Source organism: Chionomys nivalis, chromosome 18 (genome assembly GCF_950005125.1).
Source record: "Chionomys nivalis chromosome 18, mChiNiv1.1, whole genome shotgun sequence".
NCBI lineage: Eukaryota > Metazoa > Chordata > Mammalia > Rodentia > Cricetidae > Chionomys > Chionomys nivalis.
In genome coordinates this window covers 59,058,303-59,072,863 of record NC_080103.1, presented here as the reverse complement: position 1 = coordinate 59,072,863, position 14,561 = coordinate 59,058,303, and the positions used below count along the sequence as shown (strand labels likewise).

The 14,561-nt window shown below is 44.6% G+C and overlaps 1 protein-coding gene across 1 annotated transcript in view; it reads right to left on the bottom strand.

Annotated features, from left to right (window-relative positions):
- Positions 1-458: 458 nt before the first annotated feature.
- The window catches only part of Pigk (phosphatidylinositol glycan anchor biosynthesis class K), a 79,525-nt gene continuing 65,422 nt past the window's right edge, over positions 459-14,561 (bottom strand). The window contains exon 11 of the mRNA XM_057793390.1: positions 459-681. Within this exon, the coding sequence (XP_057649373.1) occupies positions 565-681 (117 nt within the window). The 3' untranslated portion in view covers positions 459-564. The remainder of the gene's footprint in view (positions 682-14,561) is intronic.

Here is a 14,561-nt window from a genome sequence, read left to right as displayed (position 1 = left end):
GCTGACCTTCAATCCTGAGGGCTCACATGATCTCAGCCCAGCCTCCTGAGCAGTTTGGACTATAGCAAAGTACCTCCATGTCCCGTTCACAAAGTATTCTTGAAGAATACCCAAGGAGGAGGAAAAGCTTACTAATATGTTATAAAAACAAAAAGATTATGAAATATATTCGTATAAGTTGGGCATTGGGGAAAAATATACATAAATAAAAAGACTCAAAGAACACACACAAAATTAACAGAAGTTACCGCTTTTAGTGATAATCAATACCTTCACAATTCTTAGTTTTACAGCGAAAAGAGGACAAAAAAACCCAATATATTCCAATGTCACTGTCCCAGTCTCTATATCACACACATGCACAAACATAATGTAAAACAGTTAATGGACAATAAACAAATGTATTAACAATATTTTAATGATGAAGTCAAACGTTCATTAAAATTATTTTTTCCTAATTTCTTCCCAAATTTACACACAAACAACATATTTAAAAACATAAAAATCTATGCTTTTATACAAGGCTGCCATCTTCCATTTGTTCTTCTTCCCACATCCTTGAGTCTAAAAGATGAACTTCATGTGCTTGATCCCGTAGGTCTTAAAGAAGACCATGATGATGAGCGCCCACAACCCCAGGATGAAGCCGCCAGGAGGGTGCCAATCTTTTGGCTTTGGTTTCTGCAAAACAAGGACAACAGGGCCAGCTTAACAAGAGGTGAGGGACTCAGCAATGGGTAAAGTAAGTGCCGATGGGAAAGAGGAAGTACAGGGGTAATGAACACGCTGGGACAGCAATAGCGGCAAAGACTTCAAATGAGATAAATATCTGGAAGGCAAGCTGACTCCTAACAAGATCAGTTCCTCAGAGGGGTCCGCCCTGACCACCAGGGCCAGCCCCTCCCCACCACCAAGCTGCTCAGCAGGGGAGAGTCCTGCCACTGCTTATTTCTATTAATTTCCTATTGAACTATGGCTCCATGAGGGCCACGCTGCTGATAGGAAACACACATCACACTAAACCAGAGGACAAAGACATTGTAGAACACTCCAGGGTTTATCCCAAAGCAGCAACCACCTGTTGGGGGGTCCCAGAGAATGCCTTTACCCTGTGCTGCCTCAAAACTCACCGACCAAAAGACGCTAGCTCCCAGGGTGTTCCCAGCTGAACTCCCGCACAGCTGCATCCTCCCTCAGCTATCGCTCCTACCCCCACCCTTCGTTACCTGTCTTGTGCATCTCCACACCAACCTGCTGAGGCCCAAGCCTGCCTGAGTCCACAGGACACATCTCTAACACAGCCCCACGGTCCACGCTGTGTCGTGTGTGCCTTTGTCTACAGCGAGCTTCTCAACCTTCCTAACACTGTGACCCTTTAATACAGTTCCCTGACCATAAAATTATTTTCATTGCTACTTCTTTTTCTTTTAAGACCAGGCTGGCCTCGTACTCAGAGATCCGCCTGCCTCTGCCTTCCGAGTGCTGGGATTAAAGGCGGTGCCCCCACCGCCCTTCATCATCCCTGCAGCTTTGCTGCTGTTAGGAACCATAAAGTTTTCTGATGGTCTTTGGCAATCACTGTGAAAGGGTCACTTCAGCCACACCCAAAGGAGTCAAGACCCACAGATTGAGAACCATTGGTCTAGCATCCCTGAACATCTCTTCAGCACATCCCACAGTGCACAGCTAAGTGTCATGCATATGTACTTCTGTCTAGGATAGACCATTCTCCCCCCTTGCTGTGTCTTCAACAACTGCATTATGGCCCTATGATGTGTGACTATTACATCTTTATGTGTCAACTTACTTAATATTGGCCAGGACAATAATAAGTTACAAAATGGGAAGCGACTTCTATTAGTTCAAATAAATTCATCACACTGACAAAAGTGTTAGTATTTTAATTTAGATCATAATAAGTTTTAGGCAGTTTTAATCAAATATGTACCATGAAGTAAACTGATAACTCTTTACTGGCACATTCCAACTTCATTCTTGCGTCTGCCCCTACAGTCTTCTTCCAGAAAGGGCTTCAAAATCTGGTCCAAGAATATTAGATCCTAAGTTGGTAACAGTGGTATATATAGATCTATTCCTAGCACCCAGGAAGCAAAAGCAGGAATTTGAGGCCGACCTGAGCTCCATAGCAAATTCTAGGCTAGCCTGGAATGCATATTAAAATCTTGCCTCAGAAACAAATGTATAGGACAAATGAAATAAAGAATTTAAAAATGCAATTTCCCTATTTACTTCCTACTAAAAGTATGCAATGGGGGTTTGAGCTGTAGCTGTGTTTAACCACCTGAACAAGGCCCCGGGTTCAGTCCCCAGCACTACACACACACACACACACACACACACACACACAGGCATGCATCCCCTCACCCACGCACAATGCACTCACACACACAAAGACTGCTCGATGGACTTGCTCACCTGTGTGATGCTGGTGACGACAAAGGTCCCTGCCCTCTAGCATCTTATGGTATTCTAAGGGCAGCAGTTCTCAGGCCACTTAAACATTAGAATTCTTAGATGTCATGGTCTCTTTATACCATAGAAAACTATTTTTTTCTGTCAAAGTCTAGAATGATCAATACAAAGCAGCTAGGCTAAACCTAGGTAACATCAATGTACAGAAAAACTGACGTGTTAACTAAGCATGGTTTCTGCTCTGCCCATCATAGTCCTCTGCTCCCAGTCGAACACGTGGTAAGGGTATGGAAGCCTCAGCAAGGCGTAAGAGCGTCACTCTTGAACACACCAGAGCAGGCTACTGCTCCCAGTACTGCAAAACACCTCACACAGCCTTCAGGTCAACTGGTGCCTGATGCACACGACATTTGGAAGCACACACAGGTGCACACACGCATTGCTCTCCTAGTAAAATAAACAACTAGTGTCAGGATTCAGCACCAGGGGGACCATCCAGGGGGCGGTAGGACCCACATGATGTGGGATGTCCTTCTGTACATGTGCTGCTTTTACTGGTTGATAAATAAAGCTGTTTTGGCCAATGGCAAGAAAATAATGTTTTGGCCAATGGCCAGAGAGAGAGATAGAGAGAGAGAGAGAGAGAGAGAGAGAGAGAGAGAGAGAGAGCGGAGTCAGGCAGACACCATGTAGTTACTGAAGGAGAAGGATGCTAGAACCTTACCAGTAGGCCACAGCCTCATGGCGGTACAGAGATTAATAGAAATGGGTTAATTTAAGATGGAAGAACTAGCTAGAAATATGCCTGAGCCATTGGCCAAACAGTGTTGTAATTAATGTAGTTTTTGGGTGATTGAGTCCGGGCGGCTGGAAAACAAACAAGCAGGCTCTACTTACGCCCACAGACTCTTCTCATAATTCAGTTTAGCAGTTTTGGTGCTGGAAGATTCCGGTAGGTGTTTCCCGTTAAGTTTCACCACAAGATTGGAGAAACAAGTAGTTAGCAGCAAACCACTTCTACAGCTGGAGAAGCTACTTCTGGTGATACAGCTTCCCTGGCACTCAATTTAAATCTTAAGCTCCGAGGCCAGAAACAGTTGCCAAAGTTAAGCCAATTTACAAGAAAACAGCATCTTTGTAAGTAACTATCTTTCCTCCAAAGACTCAACAACTAACCATGACGGGTGTGGTGTGGTCTTCCTACAGAGCCCAGAGAGCTGCTTCCTGGGCCTTCAGCCTGTGAACAAGGGGACCAGAGAGAAAAGCAGGGTCTACAGTTCCCCAAGAGGAAGCTTTGGAAGTAACAGCAAAAGATGGAGAGAGTCTCCATGTACGTACTCATGAGTGTGTGTGTGTACATGCATGTGTGTGTGCGTGCGCACGTGCACGTATGTGCACTTGTACAAGAATCATAAAATATGACACAGATCAATGAAAGCAGCAAATTACAGCTTTCAAATTCCATCATTTGCAGTGATAGGCTTTTTACTTATTATGCATTCAATACATCTGTTTGATAAGAGGCAGACAATCCATTCACTGAATGTGCTTTGGGGCCAGCGAGCTGGGGCTGAGAAGGCATGTGAATCGACTCAGCCTTTCCCGTCTCCTCACTGCAACCCCATGCAAAGGTACAGAAACACAACACACATCCTGCCCAAACCCACCTAACTCCTCCAAGACTCCCAAGTGCCTCCACTGTCTGCAAGTCTTAAATGCAGGGCCAGGAGGAGATGGCCAGCCCAGTTCTCGAGTTGCTCTGCTCTGCTAGAAACTGCTTGGCCGTGAGGGCGAGGCTGCTGAGAGACTGTGGGAGCCTGCTGTCTTCCTGCCTGCTGTTTCTACGGGGGAAGATGGACCTATGGGATGGCCCAAGCCACATACTGCATCCCAACCTCCGTAGTGGCACACCTTGTCGTATATCCATTTACATACATGTGACACCACAGCAGGTACTGACACACAGACTGCTATCTAGGCAGAGGAGCAGGCATCTGTGTGGTAAGCCATCTTCCAAGGACGTACAGCGTGAGCCCTGTCAGTCCCAGGTGAAAGACCGAGTGCACTTCTCCTATTCCCACTCTAGTTTAGCTTCTCTGCTGCCTGCCAGGCCTGCGAACAGGAAAACCACCCCCTGGACACAGATTTGAGAAGTCTTCACACTAGGGCACAGGGGACACTCACACTCTGTTGAGGCCCAGAACTTACAGACCCAGGTGGAAGTGGGGAGAGCAGAGTCAACTGGAACCTTGCGGCTTAATAAACCTGGATCGTGCATGCCGCAACAGAGACAATAGGAGGGACCACAGCAGACAAAGCAGAAGGAGAGCCTGGACCCCTGAAAGCTGTCCTAAGAGTTCAACACGTGTGTAGCAGCAATGGACACACACAGCAATAATAAATAAAAGGAAAACCATAAAGAAAATTAGGAAGAAAAATGCCCACCCACTGCAGAGATACATCCTGAGGATATAGGGAAGACACTTGTAAATAAAATTTAGTAAGTACCATGATATAATTTAGGAAATTAATATTCAACATGAATTTGAACAAAAATGAACAAATAATAGAAAACACAAGAATTATCTAAAACAGTGTTGTCAAGCTGTGTGGGTGGCAGCTGTTAGGGGGATGAACAACCCCTTCACAACCGTTGTCTAAGACCATCAGAAAACACAAATATCTACATTACAATTCATAGCAGTAGCAAAATTACAGTTATAAAGCAACAATGAAAATTTTATGGTTGGGGGTCACCACAACATGAAGAACTGTAGTAAAGAGTCTCGGAGTTAGGGAGGTTGGGAACCTCTGGTCTGAGAAGAAAAGAAGGGCAAAGGCCAAGATGAAACGGAAGCCAGCAGCATGATTTCCTGCAGTAAAGGAAGCTCCACCCAGGCTAGGGGCACTGTGATCTCCGGGTTCTTCATTCACTGGCCTACAGCAGGTCACACAAGGGTGGAGTTTGCAGGGATGCAGGTCAGCAGTAGAGTACTGGCCCAGCATGCAGAGGCAAGGTCTCAGATTTCATTGTCAGGCTGGGGACAGGAGTGATGTTTCTACACCCCTGCTTCTGGAATCAGCTGATCTAGAAACAGCTTTTGGTTAAAGGAACGTAACTCAGGTGTAACCTCAGGGTTTTCTTGTTTCTGTGCTCTCTTAGACACCTGCTCCCATCATGAGCAAGCCCAAGCTTCTGGGAAGAAAAGTGAAGAACAGACATCTTCGCAGCAAAGCACAGCCAGGTTCACCAGAGTTAGGCCGTCTAGCTCACCACAGCCAGACCGTTCAACTTACCACAGTCAGACTGTCCAGCTCACCACAGCCAAGTTCACCAGAGTTAGGCCATCCAGCTCACCACAGCCAGGTTCACCAGAGCTAGGTTGCCCAGCTCACCACAGTAAGACCGTCAAGCTCACCACACCCAGGCTCACCACAGCCAGGCCAGAGAGAACAGAAGACTGTCCAGATGAATTCAGCCCAAACTGCCAACCTGCAGAACTACCAACTCAATAAACAATCAAGGTTTGAAGCCACTAATTTGTGGAGTGGTTTATCATGCATCAAAAGTCTAGGAAAATCTTGACTCTTACAGTCCTAACAGAAAGTTCCCCACTGATCCCCAGGTAGCTTCAGATTTCTACAATGTGCCCACAAGGGCCTGAGGGACCTGACAGATCTCGCTCCACCATGAACTGTCCTGAAACAGTTGAGTTCTGCCAAGATCATCGCTGACCTTCCTAGGGAGAGAAATTTAGTCAGAGGTGAGGTCACAAAGACCTCAGCATGTCCTGTCTCGTGGGCAGTGTAAAGTCCCAGCATCAAATGTCTGCTCGGTTATCTCTGGTACCCTTCCTATGGCATCTCTACTGGCCATCTGCAGCAAGGGACCCACTACTGACAGTCAGATGCTGCCCCCTGCTGGAAAAGAAAACTCTCCCAGACCCTGCTCTCTCTCTTTTTTAATCTGTACTTCTAAAGAAAGTATATGTATAATCCCCCGAGCTCCTCCCCTCCTCCCCTTCTCATGTTTCTCATCCCATTTCCCCTTTGCCCCTTGCCACCTCACTCGCAAGTTCCCAGTTTTTGTCCTGCAATCTTGTCTACTTCCCCTCTCCAGGCGGATGACTATATGATTTTCTTTGGGTTCACTTTCTTATTTAGCTTCTCTAGGATCGCAAATTATATGCTCAATGTCCTTTATTTATGGCTAGAAACCGATTATGAGTGAGTACATCCCATGTTCCTCTTTTTGGGTCTGGGATACCTCACTCAGGATAGTGTTTTCTATTTCCATCCATTTGCATGCAAAATTCGAGAAGTCATTGTTTTTTACCGCTGAGTAGTACTCTAATATGTATATATTCCATACTTTCTTCATCCATTCCTCCATTGAAGGGCATCTAGGTTGTTTCCAGGTTTTGGCTATTACAAACAATGCTGCTATGAACATAGTTGAACAGATACTTTTGTCATTTGATGGGGCATCTCTTGGGTATATACCCAATAGTGGTATTACTGGATCTTGGGGTAGGTTGATCCCAAATTTCCTGAGAAATCGCCACACTGATTTCCAAAGTGGTTGCACAAGTTTGCACTCCCACCAGCAATGAATGAGTGTGCCCCTTTCTCCACAACCTCTCCAGCAAAGGCTATCATTGCTGTTTTTGATTTTAGCTATTCTGACAGGTGTAAGATGGTATCTCAAAGTTGTTTTAATTTGCATTTCCCTTATCGCTAAGGAGGTTGAGCATGACCTTAAGTGTCTTTTGGCCATTTGAATTTCTTCTGTTGAGAATTCTCTGTTCAGATCAGTGCCCCATTTTTTTATTGGGTTCATTAGCATTTTAAAGTCTAGTTTCTTGAGTTCTTTATATATTTTGGAGATCAGACCTTTGTCTGTTGCAGGGTTGGTGAAGATCTTCTCCCAGTCAGTGGGTTGCCTTTTTGTCTTAGTGACAGTGTCCTTTGCTTTACAGAAGCTACTCAGTTTCAGGAGGTCCCATTTATTCAATGTTGTCCTTAATGTCTGTGCTGCTGGGGATAAACGTAGGAAGTGATCTCCTGTACCCATATGTTGTAGAGTACTTCCCACTTTTTCTTCTATCAGGTTCAGTGTGTTTAGACTAATATTGAGGTCTTTAATCCATTTGGACTTGAGTTTTGTGCATGGTGATAGATATGGATCTATTTTCATTCTTCTACACGTTGACAACCAGTTCTGCCAGCACCATTTGTTGAAGATGCTCTCTTTTTTCCATTGAATACTTTTAGCTCCTTTATCAAAAATTAGGTGTTCATATGTTTGTGGGTTAAAATCAGGGTCTTCTACTCGGTTCCACTGATCGACTTCTCAGTTTTTATGCCAATACCAGGATGGTTGGGATATAGGAAGGGAGGATACGGGAGCAGCGAAGTATATATCCTAACTAAGAGAGCCATCTTAGGGTTGGCAAGAAACTTGACTCTAGAGGGGTTAGCAGGTGTCCAGGGAGATGTCCCTAGCTGGTACCTTGGGCAACTAAGGAGAGGGAACCTGAAATGACCCTATCCTATACTGATGAATATCTTGCATATCACCTTAGAACCTTCATCTGGCGATGGATTGAGGTAGAGACAGAGTCTCAGTTTGGAGCAACGGTCTGAGCTCTTAAGGTCCAAATGAGGAGCAGAAGGAGGGAGAACATGAGCAAGGAAACCAGGACCACGAGGGATGCACCCACCCACTGTGACAGTGGAACTGATTTATTGTGAGCCCACCAAGGCCAGCTGGTCTGGGACTGAATAAGCATGGGTTGAAACTGGACTCTGAGCATGGCGGACAATGAAGGCTGATGAGAAGCCAAGGACAATGGCACTAGGTTTCGATCCTAATACATGAACTGGCTTTGTGGGTGCTTAGCCTGTTTAGATGCTCACCTTCCTGGACATAGATAGAAGACCTTCGTCTTCCCGCAGGGCAGAGAATTTGGACTGCTCTTCAGTATCGAGAGGGAGGGGGAATGGTGTGGGGGGAGGAGAAGAGGAGTGGGAATAGGGGGAGGGGACTGGGGGGAGGGGGCAATATTTGGGAGGAGGGGAGGGAAATGGGAAACGGGGAGCAGGTGGAAATTTTAATTAAAAAAAAAAGAATAAAAAAAAGAAAGTATATGTTTAGAGGGTATGAATTTATGTGAGGCAGGTAAGGGGAATACACAGAAAAAAAAAACGGCATTAAAATAGTCTCCTGGCTGTGGGAATATCTCAGTAGTTAAAACACTTGACTTGCAAATAAGAGACCTAAAGTTAGGATGCCCAGAAACACAAGTGAAGATGGGTGTGCCCGCCTATAACTCTAGCCTCTGCAGGTACAGACGGGAGACTTGACATATATGTGAGTTCTAAGGTAGAAAAGCAGTGGATGATGATTCCTGACATCAGCTCTGACCTCCACATGCATGAAAACAGATGTGTATGCACACATACATGCACTTGCACACAGGTACACACATGCACACACACGCACACACACACACACACACGCATGCACACACACACAAAGTGGAGAAGAAAATAAAAGAAGCTTCACATACTCATCTCACTGGCGCGAGCATTCCACAGCATTCCACTCCTGACGTGCTAGCTACCAAACAGCCACGGCACCATGACAGCAGCATGCCACAGAGTGCATTTTCAGTGTGAGTTCAACACCATTCACGCCCTCACAGCACTGCTATTTTAATACAACTACATGTGATATTTTAGATATCCTCCAATGATTTTTCCTTACAGTCAAGTGAAAGATCAGTGTAATTATTGCACTTTGTAGTACAGCTGTGTTTGAAGTGAGCTCATATTAAAGTATTTTTATAATTCCATTCGTGTCCATTAAAGCGCTTCCTAAAATGACTGATTTTATAGAGTTACGGTACTCTACAGACTGCTGTTAAATACACTCCTCTTTTGTTTAACGTCTCACAATAACATCTACAATACAAAGGTGAATGGCTTACATAAAACCGCTGTGTTGGAGCCAACACTCAGAAGTTTAAGGGCCACCAATTGTCACAATGCCTACCATTTCCTATTAAAGGCCGGGTAGCTAAGCAACACCACACTTACAACCTGAAGAGCCCTCGCTCCTGTCTCATGCTGCTAGAGCATTACCATATAACTTCAAAACACTTGAGGAGAGCGCAGATCTAAGTATTACATTTATGTAAAGAAACAGGATTTCTGAAATTATACATATTTATTGCTAAGCAAAGGGAAAATTACCAAAATTTCACCAAGATTCTTTTCTAAGAATAATGAGAGTTAATTACACTATACTCTGGAGAAACAAAATTATAAAATAATCTACCAAGGTTAAGTTACAATTCAGAAAATTAATTGGTTTCTACTACCTATTTAATACAGTTTATTAGTATTTCCAAAAATATATTTTAATTCCTTTTATAAAAGTGTTTTATATGTATGAATGTTTTGCCTCCATCTAGCTCTGTACACCATGTGCAATGAATGTCCACAGAGGTCAGAAGAGGTTGTTGGGTCTCTGGGGCTGGAGTTGCTGACGGATTTGAGTCACCATGTGGGTTCTAGAATCGAACCAGAACCCTTGGGAAAACAGCCAGTGTTCTTAACTACTGAGACATCTCTGCAATCCCATGATTAAAGTCTTTAAATTATATTACTATACAAGGGAAATCACAGTAGGCAGACTTGTAAGACAACCCCATGATTCCCGCTCTATGTAGAGCAAGAACGGGACCTGAGGACAGGACCCTGTGACCAGCTGTACAAGGCGAAGAGAAGGATTCCAAGGACTGACCTGGGTCTCTAAACAAAAGGAAGGTCACTGGGCTGGAGTAAGCCAATGCAAAGGAAGGGCCTGACCTATAAGACGGTCTAGAGGTCAGGTAGAGAAATCAGAGATACAGACATGTTAGAAGCAGCCAGGATGCTTCCCAGGTATTGAAGAATCAAAGCCAAGCTGCGGAGTGGACAGAGAACAGGGAACAGCAGGGAGAGCAGACAACTGAATCCTTCATGTGACATGGACCACTGTCTTGTCGACACAGAAGATGACCCAGGGCCTCAGGGTACATTACTACTTACTATCCTGACTGAAGCTCCACAGCAGAAGACTCGGCTGAGCCAGGACAAGACCCTGGAATGAGGACTGCCGATCACTGTTGCACAGCAATACAAAATTAGTGGACACATTTGCAGAAAGATATATTGATAGGAAATGAATGTATCAAATTTGATACTTGTTCCCTCAGACAATAATCACTCTTTAAAAAATACATAATAATAAAACAAAATACTCCATTGTAACTCTTTGTATTTTCTATTCCTACGTACTCAAATCTTGCTCAAATATCATATCCAAGCATCAGTCAGTGTTCCGTTGCTGTGAAGAGACACCATGACCACGACAACTCTTATAGAGGCCGCGTGCACCCCAACCAGGCCACATTTCCTAATCCCTCTCAAGCGGTGCCACCACCCGATCACCAAGCATTAAAATATATGAGCCTCTGGTGGTGTTCTTATTCAAACCAGCACATAACTGAAAACCACACATGAAGAGACGAGGAATTTAGTGAGCATGGAACTTAAAACATACACTTTACACTGGGCATAAAGGAAAACACAAAGATCTGGGAAGACAAACAGAATATACAATAAGACCCATGCAAGATCTGCTGAAGACAAAAATAAGATCAATGGCACTCTGGTCAGGGAAGCAGTCCCCAGTGACAGCTGGCACCCCTGGGGAACCAGCAGGCCACTCCAGACAGGGACCAAAACCAGTGCCTCGCCCAGCTGTCACCAGAGAAGCTTCCTCCTGCAGCAGATGGGAACAATACAGAGACACCGAGCCAGACAATGTGCAGAGACTGAGAGACCGTAGAAAGCTCAGTCCTAATGGAATGTACCCTCAAGCCCCTCCCTCAGGGCTCAGGCACCTCTGAGGAAGAGGAGGCAGGAAGGCTGTAAGAGCCAGAGGGGACGGAAGACAGCAAGGAAGCAAGGCTCTCACGAACTCACAGACTGAGGCAGCACGCACAGGATCTGCACCACATGGGACTCCAGAGCTGAAAAACTGGACACATGCCCCCCTAACTCAGAAGCTACCTTCAATTGGTAAGCACTCACAAACAAAACTTTAGTTTTCTCCACCGGAGTCTCGCTGGGGAAACAAACCGCCCTTAAGGGGAGGCCGCAGGCCCAGCAGGAGATGCCAACAGAAGGCTAACTCAATGGCGACTTTGGAGAGTCTTTGTCCCATGATGTTGTGTTGGAGCTTTTCCTTGTTTGTCTCTGCAATCCTACTGTTCTTACATTTTTCTTCTCTCTTTCCACCTTACAAGTCCTCTGCATGTATATCATGGCTGCCAGTGCAGTGTTTCTATGGGGTTCGAGTGTGCAGGCGAGTGGGTCGGTTTTTATGCCTTCTCTTGGGCTCTTTTCCTTCTGGTTCTTTGTTTTATTCCATTCAGAGGTGTTAGCTTTTATTTTATCTTATTGTATTTTATTATTATCCCACAGAAGCCTGTATCTTTTCTAATGAGAGACAGAATTGCGGTGGATCTGGATGGGAGGGAAGTGGGGGAGAATCTGGAGTAGGGGGAGGGGAAACTGTAATCAGGATGTATTAAGTGAGAAAAGAGAATCTATGCTATGCAAGATGCTACAGTTAGTCCTTTGTCTTTTCAAGGAAAGGAGTAAGACCTCACTGCGGCTGGCAGTGAAAACGGTCTACACATCCCGGGCTTGCATTCTGGTTGTTATTTGTTGTCTGTAGCTAACTTCCACAAGAATTTATACTTCACTGATAAAAAGACTATATATAGACTGCATTTGCAATGTACATGTGTTCTAAAGTATGTTGTATGTAACAAACACACACAATTTTGTCATCAGAAACCCTATGAAATAAGAACGCACTAGCTGCAGCTCGTGAAGCGCACGTGGGACAGGAGTGTCAAGGTAAGGGAGGAACACATCTCATTTTCAGAGCCACGCAGGCAGACGAGAGGAGAGACAGCCTGTCTGCCTGTCGAGAAACAGGTACAATATTGAGACCCTCCCAAGCAACAGCACACTTTCAAGAACCTAGCCAGGTGACAGGGCACACAGTCACATCTGCACGCCTATTCCCAAGTGCAGAGGAAAAGATCTAAAATAATGGCTGAAGTCCTTCCAGATTTCAAATCTGTACACCTAACACACACACACACACACACAAAAAAAAAAAACCCAGAGAGAAAAGCCACAGAATGGAACATCAGAATCAAAACGAAAAACAAGGAAAAGGGACAAGCAGCGAGAAGAAGCAGGGTGGGCAAACTCCAGCCACGATGCATCCCAGGTCTGTAAATCAAGTTCCACTGACTCCCAGCCAAGAGAAAAGATATCACCAGAATGTGGAAAATAAAGGAAAGTCATTAACTTAGAACTTAGAGAAAAAGGACCAGATGGGAAAGCCATTTCTAGGAAGAAGGCAGACAAGAGCATTAGGGCTGAGCTCTGGGAGCCCAGCAGGAGCAGATTCACACTGCAGGGAAGGTGTGGTAAAGAGCTCTTCGGGCAGAAGAGGGGTAAGGAGGACTCACACAAGGGGGAGGAGGGGAGAAGTGAAGTGAATGCAACAAATAAAAATATTCCCTTGTTTTCAACATTTAAAATACATAACTCACTATTTAAAATCAAAAGTGATTAAAGGTTGCGGAGCTCAGAATGGCACAAAGAACAAGAAGCCAGGAATACAAACTTCCTATGGCACACATGAATAGAATTTATTTAAAATAAATTGTGGGGTTGGGGGCATGGAGAGTTGGTAGTGTGTTTGCCGTGTAAGTGCACAGACCTGAGTCCAAACTCCAGAACCCGTGTCACAAAGCTTGTGCTGGTAATTCCAGGTCCTGGAGAGGCAGAGACAGGAGGAGCCATGGGGCCAGCCTAGCCTGATTGGTGAGATTCAGGCAAACGAGAAACCCTGTCTCAGAGGAGGTGGGTGGCCTTCCCAGTTTGGTTGTCCTCTGGCCTCCATTTACCCACGCGCATGCACGCGTGCGCGCGCACTCACACACACACACACACACACACACACACACACCAGAAGCAGACTGTGATAGTCAAGATGCACAGCTGAAGTTCCAGGGCGAGGACGTACATTCATTGATAGCGCACTAGTGGAATCAGGTGGAATGAAAATTACACAATCCTTTAACAGAGAAATAAGAGAACTAACATATGTATGAATCAAATGGACTTAACAGACATCTGTAGAACATTCCACCCAAAGAAAAAAGAATATACCTTCTTCTCAGCACCTCATGGAACCTTCTCTAAAATTGAACATATACTCAGTAACAAAGCAAACCTCCACAGATACAAAAAAAATTAGAGTAACCCCCTGTGTCTTATCGGATCACCAGGGACTAAAGTTAGAATTTAACAACAATACAATACGACTCTCAAAAAGTCTACAAACTCATGGAAATTAAACAGTCAACTACTGAACCACCCCTGGGTCAAGAAAAAAATAAGAAAGAAACTAAAGTCCTCCTTGAATTCAACGATAATGAGGGCACAACATATCCAAACCTATAGGACACTATGAAAGCAGTGCTAAGAGGAAAGTTCATAGCACTAAATGCCCACATAAAGAAAACAGAAAGCTCTCATTAGTGTCTTAACAGCACACCTGAACGCTCTAGAACAAAAAGAAGCAGACTGATCAAGGAGGAGTAGAAGACAGGAAATAATCAAACTGAGGGCTGAATTCAACAAAATAGAAACAAAAAAAAAATACAAAAAAAAAAATCAATGAGACAAAGAGTTGGTTCTTCAAGAAAATCAATAAAATAGACAAACCTTTATTTAAACTAACCAAAAGGCAGAGAGAGAACATACAAATTAACAAAATCAGAAATGAAGAGGGGACATGGGCACAGGAGACCACTTCCTAAATATAACCCCAGTAGTACAGACACCAAGAGCAAAAATAAATAAATTGGGCAGGGCAGTGGTGGCGCACGCCTTTAATCCCAGCACTTGGGAGGCAGAAGCAGGAGGATCTCTGGGAGTTCGAGGCCAGCCTGGTCTACAAGAGCTAGTTCCGGGACAGGCACCAA